Below are 19,032 nucleotides of genomic sequence, written 5' to 3'. Positions count from 1 at the left end.
CAGTTCCACTGTATTATGTGGGATGAATGCACTAGGTTAGCAACAGTTCCACTGTATTATGTGGGATGAATGCACTAGGTTAGCAACAGTTCCACTGTATTATGTGGGATGAATGCACTAGGGTGGCAACAGTTCCACTGTATTATGTGGGATGAATGCACTAGGTTAGCTACAGTTCCACTGTATTATGTGGGATGAATGCACTAGGGTGGCAACAGTTCCACTGTATTATGTGGGATGAATGCACTAGGGTGGCAACATCTTCACTGTATTATGTGGGAGGAATGCGGTAGGGTGACAACAGTTCCACTGTATTATGTGGGATGAATGCACTAGGTTAGCAACAGTTCCACTATATTATGTGGGAGGAATGCGGTAGGGTGGCAACAGTTCCACTGTATTATGTGGGATGAATGCACTAGGGTGGCAACAGTTCCACTGTATTATGTGGGATGAATGCACTAGGTTAGCAACAGTTCCACTGTATTATGTGGGATGAATGCACTAGGTTAGCAACAGTTCCACTGTATTATGTGGGATGAATGCACTAGAGTGACAACATCTTCACTGTATTATGTGGGATGAATGCACTAGGTTAGCAACAGTTCCACTGTATTATGTGGGATGAATGCACTAGGGTGGCAACAGTTCCACTGTATTATGTGGGAGGAATGCACTAGGGTGGCAACATTTCCACCCTATTATGTGGGATGAATGCACTAGGTTAGCAACAGTTCCACTGTATTATGTGGGAGGAATGGACTAGGTTAGCAACAGTTCCACTGTATTATGTGGGAGGAATGCACTAAGGTGGCAACAGTTCCACTGTATTATGTGGGAGGAATGTGGTAGGGTGGCAACAGCTCCACTGTATCATGTGGGATGAATGCACTAGGTTAGCAACAGTTCCACTGTATTATGTGGGAGGAATGCGGTAGGGTGGCAACAGTTCCACTGTATTATGTGGGATGAATGCACTAGGTTAGCAACAGTTCCACTGTATTGTGTGGGATGAATGCACTAGGTTAGCAACAGTTCCACTGTATTATGTGGGATGAATGCACTAGGGTGGCAACAGTTCCACTGTATTATGTGGGAGGAATGCGGTAGGGTGGCAACAGCTCCACTGTATTATGTGGGATGAATGCACTAGGGTGGCAACAGTTCCACTGTATTATGTGGGATGAATGCACTAGGTTAGCAACAGTTCCACTGTATTATGTGGGAGGAATGCGGTAGGGTGGCAACAGTTCCACTGTATTGTGTGGGATGAATGCACTAGGTTAGCAACAGTTCCACTGTATTATGTGGGATGAATGCACTAGGGTGGCAACAGTTCCACTGTATTATGTGGGATGAATGCACTAGGTTAGCAACAGTTCCACTGTATTATGTGGGATGAATGCACTAGGTTAGCAACAGTTCCACTGTATTATGTGGGATGAATGCACTAGGGTGGCAACAGTTCCACTGTATTATGTGGGATGAATGCACTAGGTTAGCAACAGTTCCACTGTATTATGTGGGAGGAATGCGGTAGGGTGGCAACAGTTCCACTGTATTATGTGGGATGAATGCACTAAGTTAGCAACAGTTCCACTGTATTATGTGGGATGAATGCACTAGGTTAGCAACAGTTCCACTGTATTATGTGGGATGAATGCACTAGGGTGGCAACAGTTCCACTGTATTATGTGGGAGGAATGCGGTAGGGTGGCAACAGCTCCACTGTATTATGTGGGATGAATGCACTAGGGTGGCAACAGTTCCACTGTATTATGTGGGATGAATGCACTAGGTTAGCAACAGTTCCACTGTATTATGTGCGAGGAATGCGGTAGGGTGGCAACAGTTCCACTGTATTATGTGGGATGAATGCACTAGGTTAGCAACAGTTCCACTGTATTATGTGGGATGAATGCACTAGAGTGACAACATCTTCACTGTATTATGTGGGATGAATGCACTAGGTTAGCAACAGTTCCACTGTATTATGTGGGATGAATGCACTAGGGTGGCAACAGTTCCACTGTATTATGTGGGAGGAATGCACTAGGGTGGCAACATCTCCACCCTATTATGTGGGATGAATGCACTAGGTTAGCAACAGTTCCACTGTATTATGTGGGATGAATGCACTAGGGTGGCAACAGTTCCACTGTATTATGTGGGAGGAATGCACTAGGGTGGCAACATCTCCACCCTATTATGTGGGATGAATGCACTAGGTTAGCAACAGTTCCACTGTATTATGTGGGAGGAATGCACTAGGTTAGCAACAGTTCCACTGTATTATGTGGGAGGAATGCGGTAGGGTGGCAACATCTTCACTGTATTATGTGGGATAAATGCACTAGGTTAGCAACAGTTCCACTGTATTATGTGGGAGGAATGCACTAAGGTGGCAACAGTTCCACTGTATTATGTGGGAGGAATGTGGTAGGGTGGCAACAGCTCCACTGTATCATGTGGGATGAATGCACTAGGTTAGCAACAGTTCCACTGTATTATGTGGGAGGAATGCGGTAGGGTGGCAACAGTTCCACTGTATTATGTGGGATGAATGCACTAGGTTAGCAACAGTTCCACTGTATTATGTGGGATGAATGCACTAGGTTAGCAACAGTTCCACTGTATTATGTGGGATGAATGCACTAGGGTGGCAACAGTTCCACTGTATTATGTGGGAGGAATGCGGTAGGGTGGCAACAGCTCCACTGTATTATGTGGGATGAATGCACTAGGGTGGCAACAGTTCCACTGTATTATGTGGGATGAATGCACTAGGTTAGCAACAGTTCCACTGTATTATGTGGGAGGAATGCGGTAGGGTGGCAACAGTTCCACTGTATTATGTGGGATGAATGCACTAGGTTAGCAACAGTTCCACTGTATTATGTGGGATGAATGCACTAGGGTGGCAACAGTTCCACTGTATTATGTGGGATGAATGCACTAGGTTAGCAACAGTTCCACTGTATTATGTGGGATGAATGCACTAGGTTAGCAACAGTTCCACTGTATTATGTGGGATGAATGCACTAGGGTGGCAACAGTTCCACTGTATTATGTGGGATGAATGCACTAGGTTAGCAACAGTTCCACTGTATTATGTGGGATGAATGCACTAGGTTAGCAACAGTTCCACTGTATTATGTGGGATGAATGCACTAGGGTGGCAACAGTTCCACTGTATTATGTGGGATGAATGCACTAGGTTAGCAACAGTTCCACTGTATTATGTGGGATGAATGCACTAGGGTGGCAACAGTTCCACTGTATTATGTGGGATGAATGCACTAGGGTGGCAACATCTTCACTGTATTATGTGGGAGGAATGCGGTAGGGTGACAACAGTTCCACTGTATTATGTGGGATGAATGCACTAGGTTAGCAACAGTTCCACTGTATTATGTGGGAGGAATGCGGTAGGGTGACAACAGTTCCACTGTATTATGTGGGATGAATGCACTAGGGTGGCAACAGTTCCACTGTATTATGTGGGATGAATGCACTAGGTTAGCAACAGTTCCACTGTATTATGTGGGATGAATGCACTAGGGTGACAACATCTTCACTGTATTATGTGGGATGAATGCACTAGGTTAGCAACAGTTCCACTGTATTATGTGGGATGAATGCACTAGGGTAGCAACAGTTCCACTGTATTATGTGGGAGGAATGCACTAGGGTGGCAACATCTCCACCCTATTATTTGGGATGAATGCACTAGGTTAGCAACAGTTCCACTGTATTATGTGGGAGGAATGCACTAGGGTGGCAACATCTCCACCCTATTATTTGGGATGAATGCACTAGGTTAGCAACAGCTCCACTGTATCATGTGGGATGAATGCACTAGGTTAGCAACAGTTCCACTGTATTATGTGGGAGGAATGCGGTAGGGTGGCAACATCTTCACTGTATTATGTGGGATAAATGCACTAGGTTAGCAACAGTTCCACTGTATTATGTGGGAGGAATGCGGTAGGGTGGCAACAGCTCCACTGTATTATGTGGGAGGAATGCACTAGGGTGGCAACATCTCTACTGTATTATGTAAGATAAATGCACTAGGATGCTTTGGATGTTAGTTGTTTACTGCTATTTGCTCCTCATCCAGCCTCCCTGTAGTTTCTGTGTGTTAAGGCTGTCACGCTACACACTCATTATTCATTTCGGGAGCTATGGGGAGTGGCTATGCCCCTGGCACCACCCTTCATCTGCAGTTCCTTCTGTACATTCCTGCGTGGACATCTGTCCTCCTCCTCTTACACATGTCTATTTCTGGGTGCATCTCAAAAGAAGCCCTAGGAGCTATTTTCTGATAGCCACGCTAAAACCCCTGTGAGCCAACTGTTTCGTTCTGCTAGAGAAGGTAGCTGTGGTTGTGTGCCCATGCCACATGAAGACCACAATTTGGATGTAGTCTATGTCAAGTGAATGCAGCTTAAATAATTGGATTGGGTTATTGGTGGTGTATGTCTGCAGAGAGATATAGAGTCGTGGCATAGAAACTGATACGGAAGTGCAGGCGTAATATAATTCCTCTTACCATCTGCCTCTTGTTTTCTATCAGATGGGCTCCGATGATTCCCAGAAAGGAGCCAAAGCCCAGCTGAAAAAAGAGCAGACTGTTGATAGGGCGCCAGTGGAACTGGAATAAATAGGAAATTCATTTGAATCAGCAATTACAACACAACACTGAGTCCCTCAGGATCAGGAAATGGCCCTTCCATTCGGTTCACCCAAATGACCTTTCCCCAGAAATAATAAAACGGCCCTGTTCAAATACTGTAGAAATGCATCCTCCCTTCCTTGTTTCCTTGAGGTACTTCATGGAAGTAATCACAGGTCTGTAACAGTTTACCCACCTTTTGCCGAAAAAGGCATTGAAAGTATAGGGTGCGTAACTTTTTTTTCACCACGACCGGTGATCAGAGTTTACCCACCTATTTTTTACCACTACATCACTGGTAGGAAGGTAAGGAAGGATGCATTTCTGAAGTATTCGAACAGGGCCCATATCTATAATCGTGACATTGATCACTCAGTAAGATACATGTGGTGAAAGTACAGCCAGTCTCAGCTCTATTCACACAAGTTCACAATAACATTTATCTTGATCTATCCTAGCCAATGCTGTTCTTAAATATCTGGCTTATTATTGTAACTGAAATTTGATTCACTGGTCTTTCTTCAGAAGAATGCCCATAGTTGATTTATTCTTAGAGACAGCCTAATCAACATCCACTGTCACGCCCTGACCTGCTTCTTGTGTTTGCCTCCACCCCCTCCAGGTGTCGCTTATTTTCCCCAGTGTATTTATCCTGTTATTCCTGTCTCTCTGTGCCAGTTCGTCTTGTATGTTTTTCAAGTCAACCAGCGTGTTTTCCCGTGCTCCTCCTTTCTCTTTTGCTAGTCCTCCCGGTTTTGACCCTTGCCTGTTTTCTGGACTTCATACCCACCTGCCTGACAATTCTGCCTGCCCTGCCACGCCTGCCACTCTGTACCTCCTGGACTCTGAACTGGTTTTGACCTTTAGCCTGTCCATGACCATTCTCTTGCCTAGCCCTTTTGGATTGTCAATAAATATCAAAGACTCTAACCATCTGCCTCCTGTGTCTGCATCTGGGTCTCGCCTTGATAATCCACACTGAATAGAATAGAACAAAGGACATTTATTTTTACTGTTAGGGAGCTTCTTCTTTAGAACTTGTTATAAGCATGTATGAGTCTTTATAATGGCTTAGAATAAGGTTTACAATATATTAGTATAAGCTCTATAGGACCACCACTGTTGCTTTCTTCTGAGGCAGAATGCTGAGAGTTGTATAGATGGGGACTCTGAAGCCAATTCATGGATGATGAGTACATGTTTCATCCTCTAATGACAAACATGCTAAATAATGAATGTGGGGGAAATGCCACCCTCTGAGAGACCATCATAAATTATCACTCAAAAGCAGCTAAAAGAGAGCTTACATCAGCCAGAGCATATTACCCTGGATGGTATGCAATACTCTTTTCATAAACACTTAAAGTTACTTAAAGTCTGCAGGCATAACGGGCTTTAGAGTAGAAAAGAATAGAGTAGAACAGAATAGAGTATAATAGAATAGAATGGTATAGAATAGAGTAGAATAGTAAATCTGTGACGGAATTTCTTGTTTATAACTAATTATTATAATAATAATAATAATAATAATAACAATAATAATGTTATTATAGAAGCATGTATAAGCATGTATAAAATATTTATAATGTATTATAAGAATCAAGCTTTTAATATGTTATGTCGCTCTGTGTAACAACATTTAAACTTTCTCAAAATGGCTGGTATTTAGTCAGGATCGAGAGGATGATAAGCCATTACAAGAGGGTCATATACTCATGACAAGTCTTGTGATGCATTATAGTGTTACCCTCTTCTCGTTGAGGTATGACATATCGCTAAGACAGTAAGATGTTAGACTTCTACTTACAATGACTCCAGGGTAGTAGCCACCGACTGTGATGTTCTGTGTCCTGGTGGTGGCTGCCAGTCCAAAGATAAGGATGAGTACAGACACAATGAGCAACATCATAGTGACCATGATGGACTTCCGTTTCCTCTGTTTGAATGATCCTGGAAGACAAACACAGCGTTAGACAATATACTGTACCTGTATATACCTATATATACCCTCAATATACCTGTATATACCATCAATACACAGTGGTGGAAAAAGTACCCAACAATTGTCATACTTGAGTAAAAGTAAAGATACCTTAATACAAAATTACTCATGTAAAAGTGAGTCACCTAGTAAAATACTACTAAAAGTCTAAAAGTATTTGGTTTTAAATATACTTAAGTATCAAAAGTAAATGTTAATGCTAAAATATACTTAAGTATCAAAAGTAAAAGTATAAATCATTTCAAATTCCTTATATTAAGCAAACCAGACGGCACAGTTTTCTTTTTTATTTATTTATGGATAGCCAGTGGCACTCTCCAACACTCAGACATAATTTACAAACAAAGCACCACCTAAAAAAATTCTAATTAACAATAATAATTGGTACCCTTCCCCAGATCTGTGCCTTGACACGATCCTATCTCGGAGCTCTACGGACAATTCCTTCGACCTCATGACTTGGTTTTTGCTCTTACATGCACTGTCAAATGTGGGACCTTGTATAGACAGGTGTGTGCCTTTCCAAATCATGTCCAATCAATTGAATTTACCACAGGTGGTGTCCAATCAAGTTGAAGAAACATCTCAAGGATGATCAATGGAAACAGGATGCACCTGAACTCAATTTCGAGTCTCATAGCAAAGGGTCTGAATACTTACGTAAATAAGGTATTTCTGTTTTATTGTTTTTATACATTTACAAACATTTCTAAAAACCTGTTTTCACTTTGTCATTATGGGGCTTTGTGTGTACATTGATGAGGAAATGTTTTAATTTAATCAATTTTAGGATAAGGCTGTAATGTAACAAAATGTGGAAAAAGACAAGGGGTCTTAATACTTTCCGAATGCACTGTACCTGTATATACCCTCAATATACCTCTATATAACCACAATATACCTTCAATATACCTCTATATACCTGTATATACTGTCATTATACCTCTATATACCATCAATATATCTGTATATACCTGTATATACCCTCACTATACCTATATATACCCTCAATACACACTATATATACAAAACTATATGGACACCCTTTCAAATTAGTTGATTCTGCTATTTCAGCCACACCCCTTGCTGACAGATGTATAAAATCGAGTAAAAACATGCAATCTCCATAGACAAACATTGGCAGTAGAATGGCTTTACTGAAGAGCTCAGTGACTTTCAATGTGGCACCGTCATTGGATGTCACCTTTTCAATAAGTCAGTTTGTCAAATTTCTGCCCTGCTAGAGCTACCCCAGTTAACTGTAAGTGCTGTTATTGTGAAGTGGAAACGTCTAGCAGCAACAACAGCTCAGCTGCGAAGTGGTAGGCCACACAAGCTCGTAGAACGGGACCGCCGAGTGCTGAAGCGCATAGCGCGTAAAAATTGTCTGTCCTCGGTTGCAACATTCACTATCGAATTCCAAACTGCCTCTGGAAGCAACGTCAGCACATGAACTGTTCGTCGGGAGCTTCATGAAATGGGTTTCAATGGCCGAGCAGCCGCACACAAGCCTAAGACCACCATGAGGAATACCAAGGATCGGCTGGAGTGGTTTAAAGCTCGCCGCCATTAGACTCTGGAGCAGTGGAAACGCGTTACCTGGAGTGATGAATCACACTTCACCATCTGGTAGTCCGACGGACTAATCTGGTTTTGGCGGATGCCAGGAGAACGCTACCTGCCCGAATGCAGTGTCAACTGTAAAGTTTGGTGGTAGAGGAATGATGGTCTGACACTGTTTTTCATGGTACGGGCTAGGCCCCTTAGTTCCAGTGAAGGGAAATCTTAATGCTACAGCATACAATATATTCTAGATGATTATGTGCTTCCAACTTAGTGGCAGTTTGAGGAAGGCCCTTTCCTGTTTCAGCATGACAAAGCCCTTTGCACAAAGTGAGGTCCATACAGAAATGGTTTGTTAAGATCGGTGTTCAAGAATTTGACTGGCCTGCACAGAGCCCTGACCTCAACTCCATCTAACACCTTGGGAATGAATTGGAGCGTCGACTGCAAGCCAGGACTAAAAGCCCAACATCAGTGCTTGACCTCACTAATGCTCTTGTGGCTGAATGGAAGAAACTCCCCGCAGCAATGTTCCAACATCTAGTGGAAAGCCTTCCCAGAAGTGTGGACGCTGTTATAGCAGCAAAGGGGTGACCAACTCCATGTTAATGCCCATGATTTTGGAATGAGATGTTTGTTGAGCAGGTATCCACATACTTTTGGTAATGTAGTGTACCTATATATACCCTCAATAAACCTCTATATCTCCTCAATATACCTCTAGATACCCTCATTATACCTCTTTATACCCTCAATATACCTGTATATACCCTCAATATACCTATATATACCCTCAATATACCACTTTTTTAGGATTGTACTAATATAGTTTTTGACAGGAGTATTCCTGTGTAAGTCATAATACACTCCTCTTCAACTGATAGGGCAATATCAATAGGAGTGTATTATGGTTAGCTGTGTAATAAACCAAGGAATCTAAAGCCTTGATTAAACTAACCCTGTTGTTCCCCTTGCTCCATTCCATTCAAAATGCATGCATGTGTAGTTAAAATATATTATCATCTAGACATTGATGATTTGTTTCTCATTATTAACATTATCGATTCTATGTGACGATTCACGGTAGCATACATTTTTGATAATACTGGCTTTATCTAGTATTATTTTGTCTTTAACAACATGATTTGGGGTATTTAGAATGCTATATAGTTAGAGAATTGAACATACAAGACTATTTAAAGAACTAAATTTCGACGAAAATTAAGATAGAACCTTATAGTCCTAAACGCTCGAATTGTCTGATGTCGAATCAGGTGCACGTGTTGTTATAACCATGTAATTAATGAATGATTGCATGCTAATAACATCTTATAGAACTACTTTGTAAGAAACACAAATGCAATGTAATGTGCCGTGGGTGTGTGAATGTTGTTGGCTAAGTAACAAATACATAATCGCTGTATCTAATGCTGCATGGCTGCAGCTGCAGTGGCCCGAGCAAAAAGAACAGAAATATACTGTATCTATCTAATGTAAACTAGCGGCTTTCCCATATTAATCAAGAACTGCCATGTTCGTGTCAAACACATTTAATTCCCACAGAGTTAGTATTACATCCATCCTATTTATCCTGACAATGTGACAAATTGTACCTTTCTTCAAGATTTTGACAAACCCACAAAAAAGAAAAACAGTCAGCCAGTCCAATGTAACCTACATTAGCCATACTAGCCAGTAGGCTGCAGACAAAATTATATTGCACCAAGTAGCCTATCATTTTTGCTGTAACCATGCGGTTGACCTCGCGCACACATACTGTACCTATAGGAGTTTCTGTCAAAATTATTCCGGCTTGTTGATTCTGTACAAGAGGCATTTTCTAATTAACCGCGGGACCTGAATATAGGCCCAAAATTATGATTCAAGGTTAAAAACTAGACACATAACAAGCGGAACAAAAACGTGTTTACTGCTAAGAGCTAATGCACGCGTGACATTTGACTGCAGTGGCATTCTCTAATAGCAGACCTCCCTGCGCCACGACCGTGGCTGTCTCTTTTACGTCAGTGTCTATTGACATGTCCACTCTCTACTGTCTTCATCCGTCGTGAACCGCAGAGCGTCAATAGGTGCACAGTTTTACGCATGCACCACGCTCCAGTCACAGTCACACACCGGCCAGTCACACTCAGGACAATAACACATTTAAATCAGTCCTAAAATAATCGTAGGCTTATTTTATCTCAATTTATTAGCTGAACATTTTCATATAGCCTAATTATAGCCAAAATATATAGATTTATTTAGTTTCTGCTTTTTTGTATTCGTCTTTATTATTGTTATATACAGTCATTAGTATATAACCGTTATTTTGATCAGACAGGAAGACATTAGCTGATAAAACGGCTCATAATAAGCAAGAGTGGAGTAGGATAAGATAGCGATTTGGATACGTTCGAGCGCCACCCCATGTCAACATTCAAAATTGTTACCATCAACTCCTATAATCTTCATGGCCTAACCTCTGGGCCGATGATGGTCGGTTGCAAACTTGCACACTTTCGGTCTGTCACTGTCAGAGAGAGGTGCAGACTTCATTCACGATCATCATACTGTAATGAAATATCCGCGCTTATAAGGGCCGTTACAATACTACACTATTGGAATTTACTCGTTGCATTACATTTAGCATAGCCTACAACAAGCAGTGGCCATTTAAAAAGCACAAAAATAGATACATTATTAATAAAACCCCCAGTTAATGCAGCTTTAAGCACGACAGTGATTGACAGTAGCATGTTGGGAATAACATAGAAATAGTATTTTCGATGCGCTGCGTCTTTGCCTGAGTCTCAGTTCAGCTCAACAGACAACGCGACTCTGGTGTGCGTGTGCAGAATGCCGTACATCGGCCCCTACACTGTTGCCAAAAGTTCTTCTGGGATTAAAAAAAGACATTGCTCCCTCTCTCCCACGAGTCCCCCCCCCCCCCCCCCCCCGCCTTCCCCCCGTGTTCCTCTTTTCAGTATGCACTCAGTCACTATGATGCTCGCCTAGCTGAGAGGAGCTTCTTGTGCCCGGCTCCCCTTGTGTGCGTAAAACTTTCTAATGAAATCACAAATTTATTTTTGACCAATTTAGAATTCGTTCTACTTAGGGTCAAGAGGGATTCAAGACACTCAAAGAACTTTCCCTGCTAAAGAAAACTTCAGGTATGTCAAGATTCGTTATTTAAATCTTTTTGGGAAATCACACCCTGGAGCTGTGCCAAAATCAATTGTGGATAAAAACATTTGTAATGGTTTTTCAAAGTTATTTGGTAGACCTCACGCAAAAATGTCGGAAACAGTGGGTGCAATGGATTTGTATTACTTTCTAAGGATGTTAGGATGTGCCGCTTTAATTCCTTGGGGAAGGTAGTAGATGTGATTGGTTTAACAAGTACCTTTCTCTCTGTGAAGAATCATGGAGCCCAATTCTACGGCGGGAGGGGCTGAGGAAGAGCACCATGGAAACTACTCACCAAATCCAGTAAGTCCACTTTAGAAAACAGAGGATGACATGAAAACTAATTGATTTCTGGGACTCATTCTGCTGTCTACAAGTGCACCTTGCAAGGGGATTGGGGTACCATACCTCATGGATTTAATGAATAATGAATTAAATTCTTACCCATTTATGTCAGAATAGAATAAAATAAAATACCTATCTGCCTGTAACTGTTAACCCATCAAACCTGCATGCCATATATCAGATCTAGTTCTGATTTGGATACTTTAAACATCCAGAAGGCCTACCAGTAATAGATCCATCTGCAATTAGCAGGATGCTTTTTAAAAAAGTGTATTTGATCTTACAACAAAGCCATAGAAAAAGTTCTTAAAAACTCCACTTCATTAAGAAAGCGACATTCTTAAAACCCCAGGGGGTTTCACTGACCACTGGGGATCTTTCTTGGGCCTCTCTATGCTGAGAATCAGTGTTTTACATCTGGCTGTCGTCGTGACCCTCCAGCTCGGATGCAGCTGTTGCTCCAAGCAGGAAGGTCAACCTCGAGGAGGAGAGCCCTCCCAAAGAGGACCACCAGGGTCATGACGAAGGTCAATTTAAGGAAACATGATGGGACAGGACCATCGCGGAGGAGCGTTGCTACAGCGGATGTCATGCTGTTTTGGAAAATTGCATTTACTCGATAAATAGGGAATACTAGTCTTTATGTAAAAAGAATCATGGCGCTTAACCTAAAAACATGGCTGATTATAATAATTCAAAAATGGCTTTCTATAATGAGTTAGAACCAATAGATAGTGATTGACAACATCGTGGCAAGGCAAAGTCAGACTGGGGTGATTCTTACCTTCCTTTTCTCCCCCTCTTTTTTCCTTGTGCCAGTCTGCAGAGGCGCCGCCTGGAAAGCACGCAGTGTCAGAGGCCTTGGAAGAGGTGCAGGAGGAGTTGATAGAACATCAACCTCTGGAGCAGGAAGACCTGAACTTTGAGAAATGGAAGCCCAAGCCCAAACCTAAGAGAACGCTCCACGAGAAAGCAGGCGATGTGAAGACATATCTATGGAACGCAGAGACCAGAGAGTTCATGGGCCGCACTGGGCATAGCTGGTGTAAGTAGAAGTGCTCAGTAGTAGCAGAACTGCATGTTGCGCTTACATATCATATCACACAACATATTCCACCCCCAAGATAACAGCTAAAGCGTGTACATAATGCAGTGTTCAAAACTGCAACATTAGGGCTACTGACACATTGGTACTTAACCTCTTTATAGATCCATTTACCTCTCTCATTTGTAATCATTACAATGTTAATCGCCAATGGTTGAAGCAAAAGTGGTGGTTTCATGGCTTATTGTTTTTGGATGATGGGCTGGGATGGGCTATAGCTGGGGGGGACCTCGTTCCTTGCCTCTGCTCACTGTACTGTGAGTGTGTGTGTCCCCGAGCTTCATGTTTACATAGGTGCACAGACAACTCTGTCCCGATGTGGACAAAAACAAGGCTGCCTGGGGACGGATTCCCGGCGGGAGTGCGCTGTTCCGGGCCGCGCACTGGCCAGGAATCACATTCCTCATACCCCTCACCTGGCTTTCCACTGCCTCTTTCCCAAAGCTCCCGTGAACTCTGCATTTGACCCTAGCGTGCTCGCGGCCCCACGGCCACAGGCAAACACATAGGGAGTAGACAAGTGTGGCGGGGGGGGGGGGGGGGGGGGGTCGTAAATTGGCTTGTTGAAACAGTGATGATGGAGCAGGGCTCTTGATCCGACAGCCTTGTTGCTATGTGACGCGTTTGGGTTTGAACTCTACCATACGAGAGCGGTCCAAGGGGCCAAGCTTTGAAAAATGTCTCAAGAAAGAGCATGTTCCTCCTGAAAACGTCAGAAGCTGAAAACTTGCTGTTTTTTCATCATCGTGCCCAGTAATACAGAAGACAAAAGGCCAGGCTCAGGACAAGGAGCGATAGTTTCAGTAAGCAATGTGTGCACACTTGTGAAGGAATGGGGCCCCATGTGCCCCCTGGCAAGAAAGGAGAGGGGACTGAGTTTGAAGTCTGTGATGTGTCTCCTGTGTGAGAGGAGTGTGAGAGGGGGACACATTAACAGAGTGGGGTGATCAGGGCTACTTGGAGCTGGCCATGGCTCTATGGCTGCAAAAGACCGTCACTACGATGGCAACCGGAGGTTCACTGTGCTCCTGAGTGAAAGGACTGCTGGGTGAATTCTCACTGAGCTCAAACAGTAAGGCCTTTGTGGGCTCAGGGGATGCAAGGCTGGTTGCAACTAGTCTCCTGTGAAATTGCCTGCGCAGTAAAAGCCTTTAGTTTAGGGCACGTTTGGGTTTGATTAGTTGCTAATGGACTGTTAATTGAAATCTGGGGAGAACAATGGCACTTCCCAGGGTTTTCTTTTTTTCACATAGTTCAGATAATTTGAATGAGTTTGTTAACAAATATATTTCGTAACAAAATACAAACTGATTGGAGTGATTCCCATTTGCAGACATGGAGAGACAACTCTTTTGTATTGGTTTAATTAACACAATAGTGAGCATCCTGAGCAAAGCCATTAGGAGTGTCTAGACAGCCCAGACAATTCCAACTTCCAACATAATAACAGGGGATTCTTTATACTTCATTATATAGGCAATTCAAATCAAAACTTTCTGTTCTGATGCTGTGCTTGTAGTCTTTCCAAATCACGCTGATAGCCATAACCACAACTGTTACCCTCGCCGTTCTTCTCATCATCTCCATGAAATTGAGTTATAATGACTGGTTTGAATTCATTCTCTTTATATGCCATCCATGTTACCTCCTTCTAGTTCTGATCATCCTCTTCTACACGGCACTGTATGCATTCCTGGCGGCCATGTTTGGTGCCTGTATGTGGTGCCTCATGCTGTCTATCAGCCCCTACCATCCAACCCACAACGACAGGGTGATGCCACCAGGTAAATATAAACTCTAACCCACAACTCACTATTTCTCTGTCATTCTATCCCTCTATCACTCCTCCATCCTTCTATCTGTCCATTCTATCTGAACGTAAGCACAGTTGACTGTCTATGGGTTTCCTTTGGCAGGTATGACGATGTCCCCACAACTGGATGGGCACTATGAGATCGCCTTCAATGCATCCGACCGCAAGTCTTGGAAGAAGTATGTAAAGCTAATGGAAGAACAGCTAAGACGTGAGTCAGATACAATGATGGAATAGTTGGCATTTGGCCAAACTTGAATAGAAACATGAATTCCACCGTGATCATGACATTACCATGTTGATTCAAATGCTACTTTTAGCTGTATGAAAATGCCGGAGTGTGGTCTGAAAGTTAGCTGAGGATAGTGCTTGTTTGTGTTGGGTCCAATGGAATTCAAATGTTGGGGACATGTTGGGGAATGTTGGGGGTATGACATTGAAGCAGAACAGGCACACGGTAAGTTAATCCTCTCCCCCCTACCTTCCCTACCTTTGTCCTATGCCCAAACCGCCACTGGGAGAACTGCATGCTGGGAAGGGAAAGCCTCTTTATGGGCAGAGCGTATCCATTGAGTTCTGCTACATTTTTCCCCTTCTTCAGTTCCCCGCTTTGGTCAGGCTGCCTGAATCAGAGGCCTGGCGGAACAATTGGTTTATTTATGGGAGCCCACCCCTCCCCATCCCCCTCATGTCCCTATTTTTCAACATTCTCCATTTCAATTTTTTCAACCAGTTGCACTCCTTGACATACAGTAGCATATACCATTCTTTAAATTATCAATGGTGTTTCAGTGCTAACCATGAACCCCCCATTATTATTATTATTTTTTTTTTATGTATCTCTTTCAGCATACAATGACGCCGTACAGGAGCAGAGGAACATCCAGTGTCCGCAGGACGCGTACTTCATGCAGGATGAACAAGGGGAAAGCGCAGAGAGGAAGGCGTGCCAGTTCAAGAGGTCCTGGCTGGGCGAGTGCTCGGGGCTCCAGGACCCCCACTTTGGATTCTCCCAGGGGAAACCCTGCATCCTCCTCCGAATGAACCGGGTAAGACCCACTCAGATCAGATCGTAGAGATCTCCCCCATGGAGGACCCATTGTTATAACATAATTTTGATGAGAAACAATGTTGTAAATCTATGCATATTTATAATTCACAGTGGTTATCTTCCGTTTTTTTACCTAGCGATAATATTAAAACGTTCAAAATGGGGACAATAAAACTATATGCTACAGTAGAGTCACAGGAACGCTGTAATCATATCACAAGACCGTTTTGATCTGCTCCTCACAATGGCTACAAGATGATGCTATAGAGGGATAGCCTGATCCCAGATCTGTTTGGACTGTCTTTGCCAACTTCTATGAGCGTGCCAAGCACGTTTGGCATGACAACGATCACAGGAGTCATTCTCCCAGCACAAACAGATCCAGGACCACACTATCCCTCTATAGCACCAGTCACCTAACATGAACTTCATCCTAAAGCTGCATATATAATCAGTGTTTGCTAACAGATAGTGTTGTCTGTGTTATAGACATAAAGTAGTTTATAGATGAAATGGAGGATGCCATTGAGGTAATCTGAGAAAGATACATACATTTCAGTGACATCTTGTGGCCATTGTGAGTAGCAGATAAAAACGGTCTTGTTATATGATTACAGCGTTCCTGTGACTCAAATCAATGTTATTGTTAGCATTATATACTGTAGCATATAGTTTTATTGTCCCCATTTTGAACGTTTTAGAGTGAAACCTGGTGGGGATATCCAAAATGTATATTATCGCTAGGTAGAAAACTGAAGATAACCACTGTGAATTATTAATATGCACAGATTTACAACATTTTTTCTCATCAAAATGACGTTATAACAACAAAAGGGTCCTTTCTTTGCTCTCAATTCTTTCCCTGTAGATACTGGGCTATTTACCTGGCCAAGGCACTCCCGTAAACGTGACCTGTGGAGTCAAGGTACAGTAACAATCAGCATTACTCCCTCCAAACATCATCTCTTCGTAACTGAATATAATAACTGCTTTAGTCACCAAAATATAACTCACTTGGTGACCTCTCACTCTTTCAGAAAGGTGCGCCAGAAAGCTTAGGAGAACTTCAGTTCTTCCCAAAAAGCATTTTCAACCTGATGTACTACCCTTACTATGGGAAGCTGAGACATGTAAGTGAGGATTTTCAGCATTATGACTTCCACTGTTGCTCTCATGATCTAGATTATATGCATGATCATAGTGACGATAGCCACTCAAGTTGCTTGTGTCCCATATCCCCTCTCCCAGGTAAACTACACAGCGCCGGTGGTGGCCGTGCGTTTCAATGGGCTGCAGTACGACACCCACATTGTTGTAAAATGCAAACTCAATGGCAAGGGCATCATCAATGATTCACCTACCGATCGCTTCCTAGGCAGTGTGTCCTTCTCCTTCGATGTGGGCGCATAGTAGTATTCCCCATGCTGAATGCTGTCCCCATGACAACCAGGAGACAAGAGAATATAGGAAACAATCTCATTATGTTGAATCCTTGTTTTGCATAAAATAGTTGACCAGCTTCTCTCTTCTCCCATTCCCTCATGTACTCTTGTGCCTTTTGCTGAAAAAAGCAATCATTTGGAATGTTAATGGATCATAAGCACACACACGACACAGACACCTCACTGATAGTCTTGAGCACAAGCTATGTATAGAAACTGAATATTACCATTGAATACTTAGCTAGACCAATGCCACTAGCTAGGTTTATGAAACACAAGGCTCATCTCACAGGTAGTTAGTCTCTGTAGCTATGCAATTTATAATTTAAGACATTATTAATAGACATAAATACCCACTGTACAATAAGGATATAAGAGGAACATGTTAAGCACATTTTGTTTTTAAATCAAATTGTGTACTAATTTCCTTTGAGTTTGTACTTTTCAACAGCATATCTATTGTGTTTTGTAGACTCCAAGGGCTACAATATGAAGAATGGTGAAGGCAGGACACTTTTACTTACACAGTAAGATAAACAGTAAATGACTAGGTTACATTTCAGTAAGATAAACAGCAAATGACTAGGTTACATTTCAGTAAGATAAACAGTATATTACTAGGTTACATTTCAGTAAGATAAACAGTAAATGACTAGGTTACATTTCAGTAAGATAAACAGTAAATGACTAGGTTACATTTCAGTAAGATAAACAGTAAATGACTAGGTTACATTTCAGTAAGATAAACAGTAAATGACTAGGTTACATTTTAGTAAGATAAACAGTAAATGACTAGGTTACATTTAATTTTTTCATTTTTTTTGTTGATAGCTCCTTATTCTACATTTGTTGATAATATACATTGAGTGTACAAAACATTAATATTGAGTTGCACCCCCGTTTGCCCTCATAACAGCCTCAATTTGTTGGGGCATGGGCTCTACAAGGTGTCGAAAGCATTCCACAGGGATGCTGGCCCATGTTGCTCCGATGCTTCCCACAATTGTGTCAAGTTGGCTGGATGTCCTTTAGGTAGTGCACCATTGTTGATACACATGGGAAACTATTGAGCGTGAAAAACCCAGCAGCGTTGCAGTTCTTGACACAAACCGGTGTGCCTGGCACCTACTACCATACCCTGTTCAAAGGCACTGAAATCTTTTGTCTTGCCCATTCACCCTTTGAATGGCACACATACCCAATCCATGTCTCAATTGTCTCAAGGCTTAAAAATCCATCTTTAACCTGTCTCCTCCCCTTCATCTACACTGATTGAAGTGTATTTAACAAGGGATCATAGCTTTCACCTGGATTTACCTGGTCAGTCTATGTCATGGAAAGAGCAGGTGTTCTTAATGTTTTGTATACTCAGTGTATGCTGCCATTTTGTTTTATTTTGTATGAACACAAGACTGCTACTGAGACTGTAATACTGCAGGCTGACTTTGATCTCTATATTAGCTGATGGAAAGTAAGATCTACTGTGGAAACCGACAGAGGTCACATTGTTGCTAAACTTGTATGCCAGTCTTGCACACTCTTCATGAAATAACAGGCTATTTTGATGTAGGCCTAGAATTAATCCTTGTTACTGTACCTTTGCTATGATTCTACTAAACCTGGTATCCATGTATTTATTCTGATATATACTATAATAAATACAATGTTGATGAGAACAATGCTTTTTTTCCCCATAGGAATGTATTATATATTTTTTTACATGCAACTCTTTTCTTACGTTGAAGGTTGTCAAGCACAGTACATTAAACATAACTTATTACACATGCACAAACAAGATAAAGTAATGACTATCCTTTAGCCATCATTCTCTGAAGGTCTACTTT

The 19,032-nt window shown here is 42.2% G+C and overlaps 2 protein-coding genes across 3 annotated transcripts in view; one reads left to right on the top strand and one right to left on the bottom strand.

The window, feature by feature from the left end:
• tmem255a (transmembrane protein 255A) overlaps window positions 1-10,333 on the bottom strand; it is a 43,647-nt gene extending 33,314 nt beyond the window's left edge. For both annotated transcript variants that reach the window (XM_071395175.1, XM_071395176.1), the window contains exons 1-3: window positions 10,026-10,333; window positions 6,486-6,628; window positions 4,556-4,618 (exon numbers count right to left, since the gene is read on the bottom strand). In XM_071395175.1, the coding sequence (XP_071251276.1) occupies window positions 4,556-4,618; window positions 6,486-6,628; window positions 10,026-10,080 (261 nt within the window). In that variant the 5' untranslated portion in view covers window positions 10,081-10,333. The remainder of the gene's footprint in view (window positions 1-4,555; window positions 4,619-6,485; window positions 6,629-10,025) is intronic.
• A 906-nt stretch (window positions 10,334-11,239) lies between these two features.
• On the top strand, window positions 11,240-18,869 carry LOC139574503 (protein ATP1B4-like). Its single transcript, XM_071399147.1, has 9 exons — window positions 11,240-11,416; window positions 11,666-11,735; window positions 12,597-12,822; window positions 14,538-14,666; window positions 14,799-14,906; window positions 15,545-15,744; window positions 16,615-16,671; window positions 16,784-16,876; window positions 16,995-18,869. Exons 2-9 carry the CDS (start codon window positions 11,670-11,672, stop codon window positions 17,154-17,156), a joined length of 1,041 nt encoding a protein of 346 aa, XP_071255248.1. The 5' UTR covers window positions 11,240-11,416; window positions 11,666-11,669; the 3' UTR covers window positions 17,157-18,869.
• The last annotated feature ends 163 nt before the right edge of the window (window positions 18,870-19,032 follow it).

This window comes from Salvelinus alpinus, chromosome 4, assembly GCF_045679555.1.
Source record: "Salvelinus alpinus chromosome 4, SLU_Salpinus.1, whole genome shotgun sequence".
NCBI classification, from domain to species: Eukaryota; Metazoa; Chordata; class Actinopteri; order Salmoniformes; family Salmonidae; genus Salvelinus; species Salvelinus alpinus.
This window is presented reverse-complemented; position numbering and strand designations above follow the sequence as displayed.

Coding starts and splice junctions, on each gene's coding strand:
- LOC139574503 (XM_071399147.1), top strand. CDS start 11,670: ATGGAGCCCAATTCTACGGCGGGAGGGGCTGAGGAAGAGCACCATGGA. Junction 11,736..12,596: donor GAAACTACTCACCAAATCCA/GTAAGTCCACTT, acceptor TCCTTGTGCCAG/TCTGCAGAGGCGCCGCCTGG. Junction 14,907..15,544: donor AATGGAAGAACAGCTAAGAC/GTGAGTCAGATA, acceptor TATCTCTTTCAG/CATACAATGACGCCGTACAG.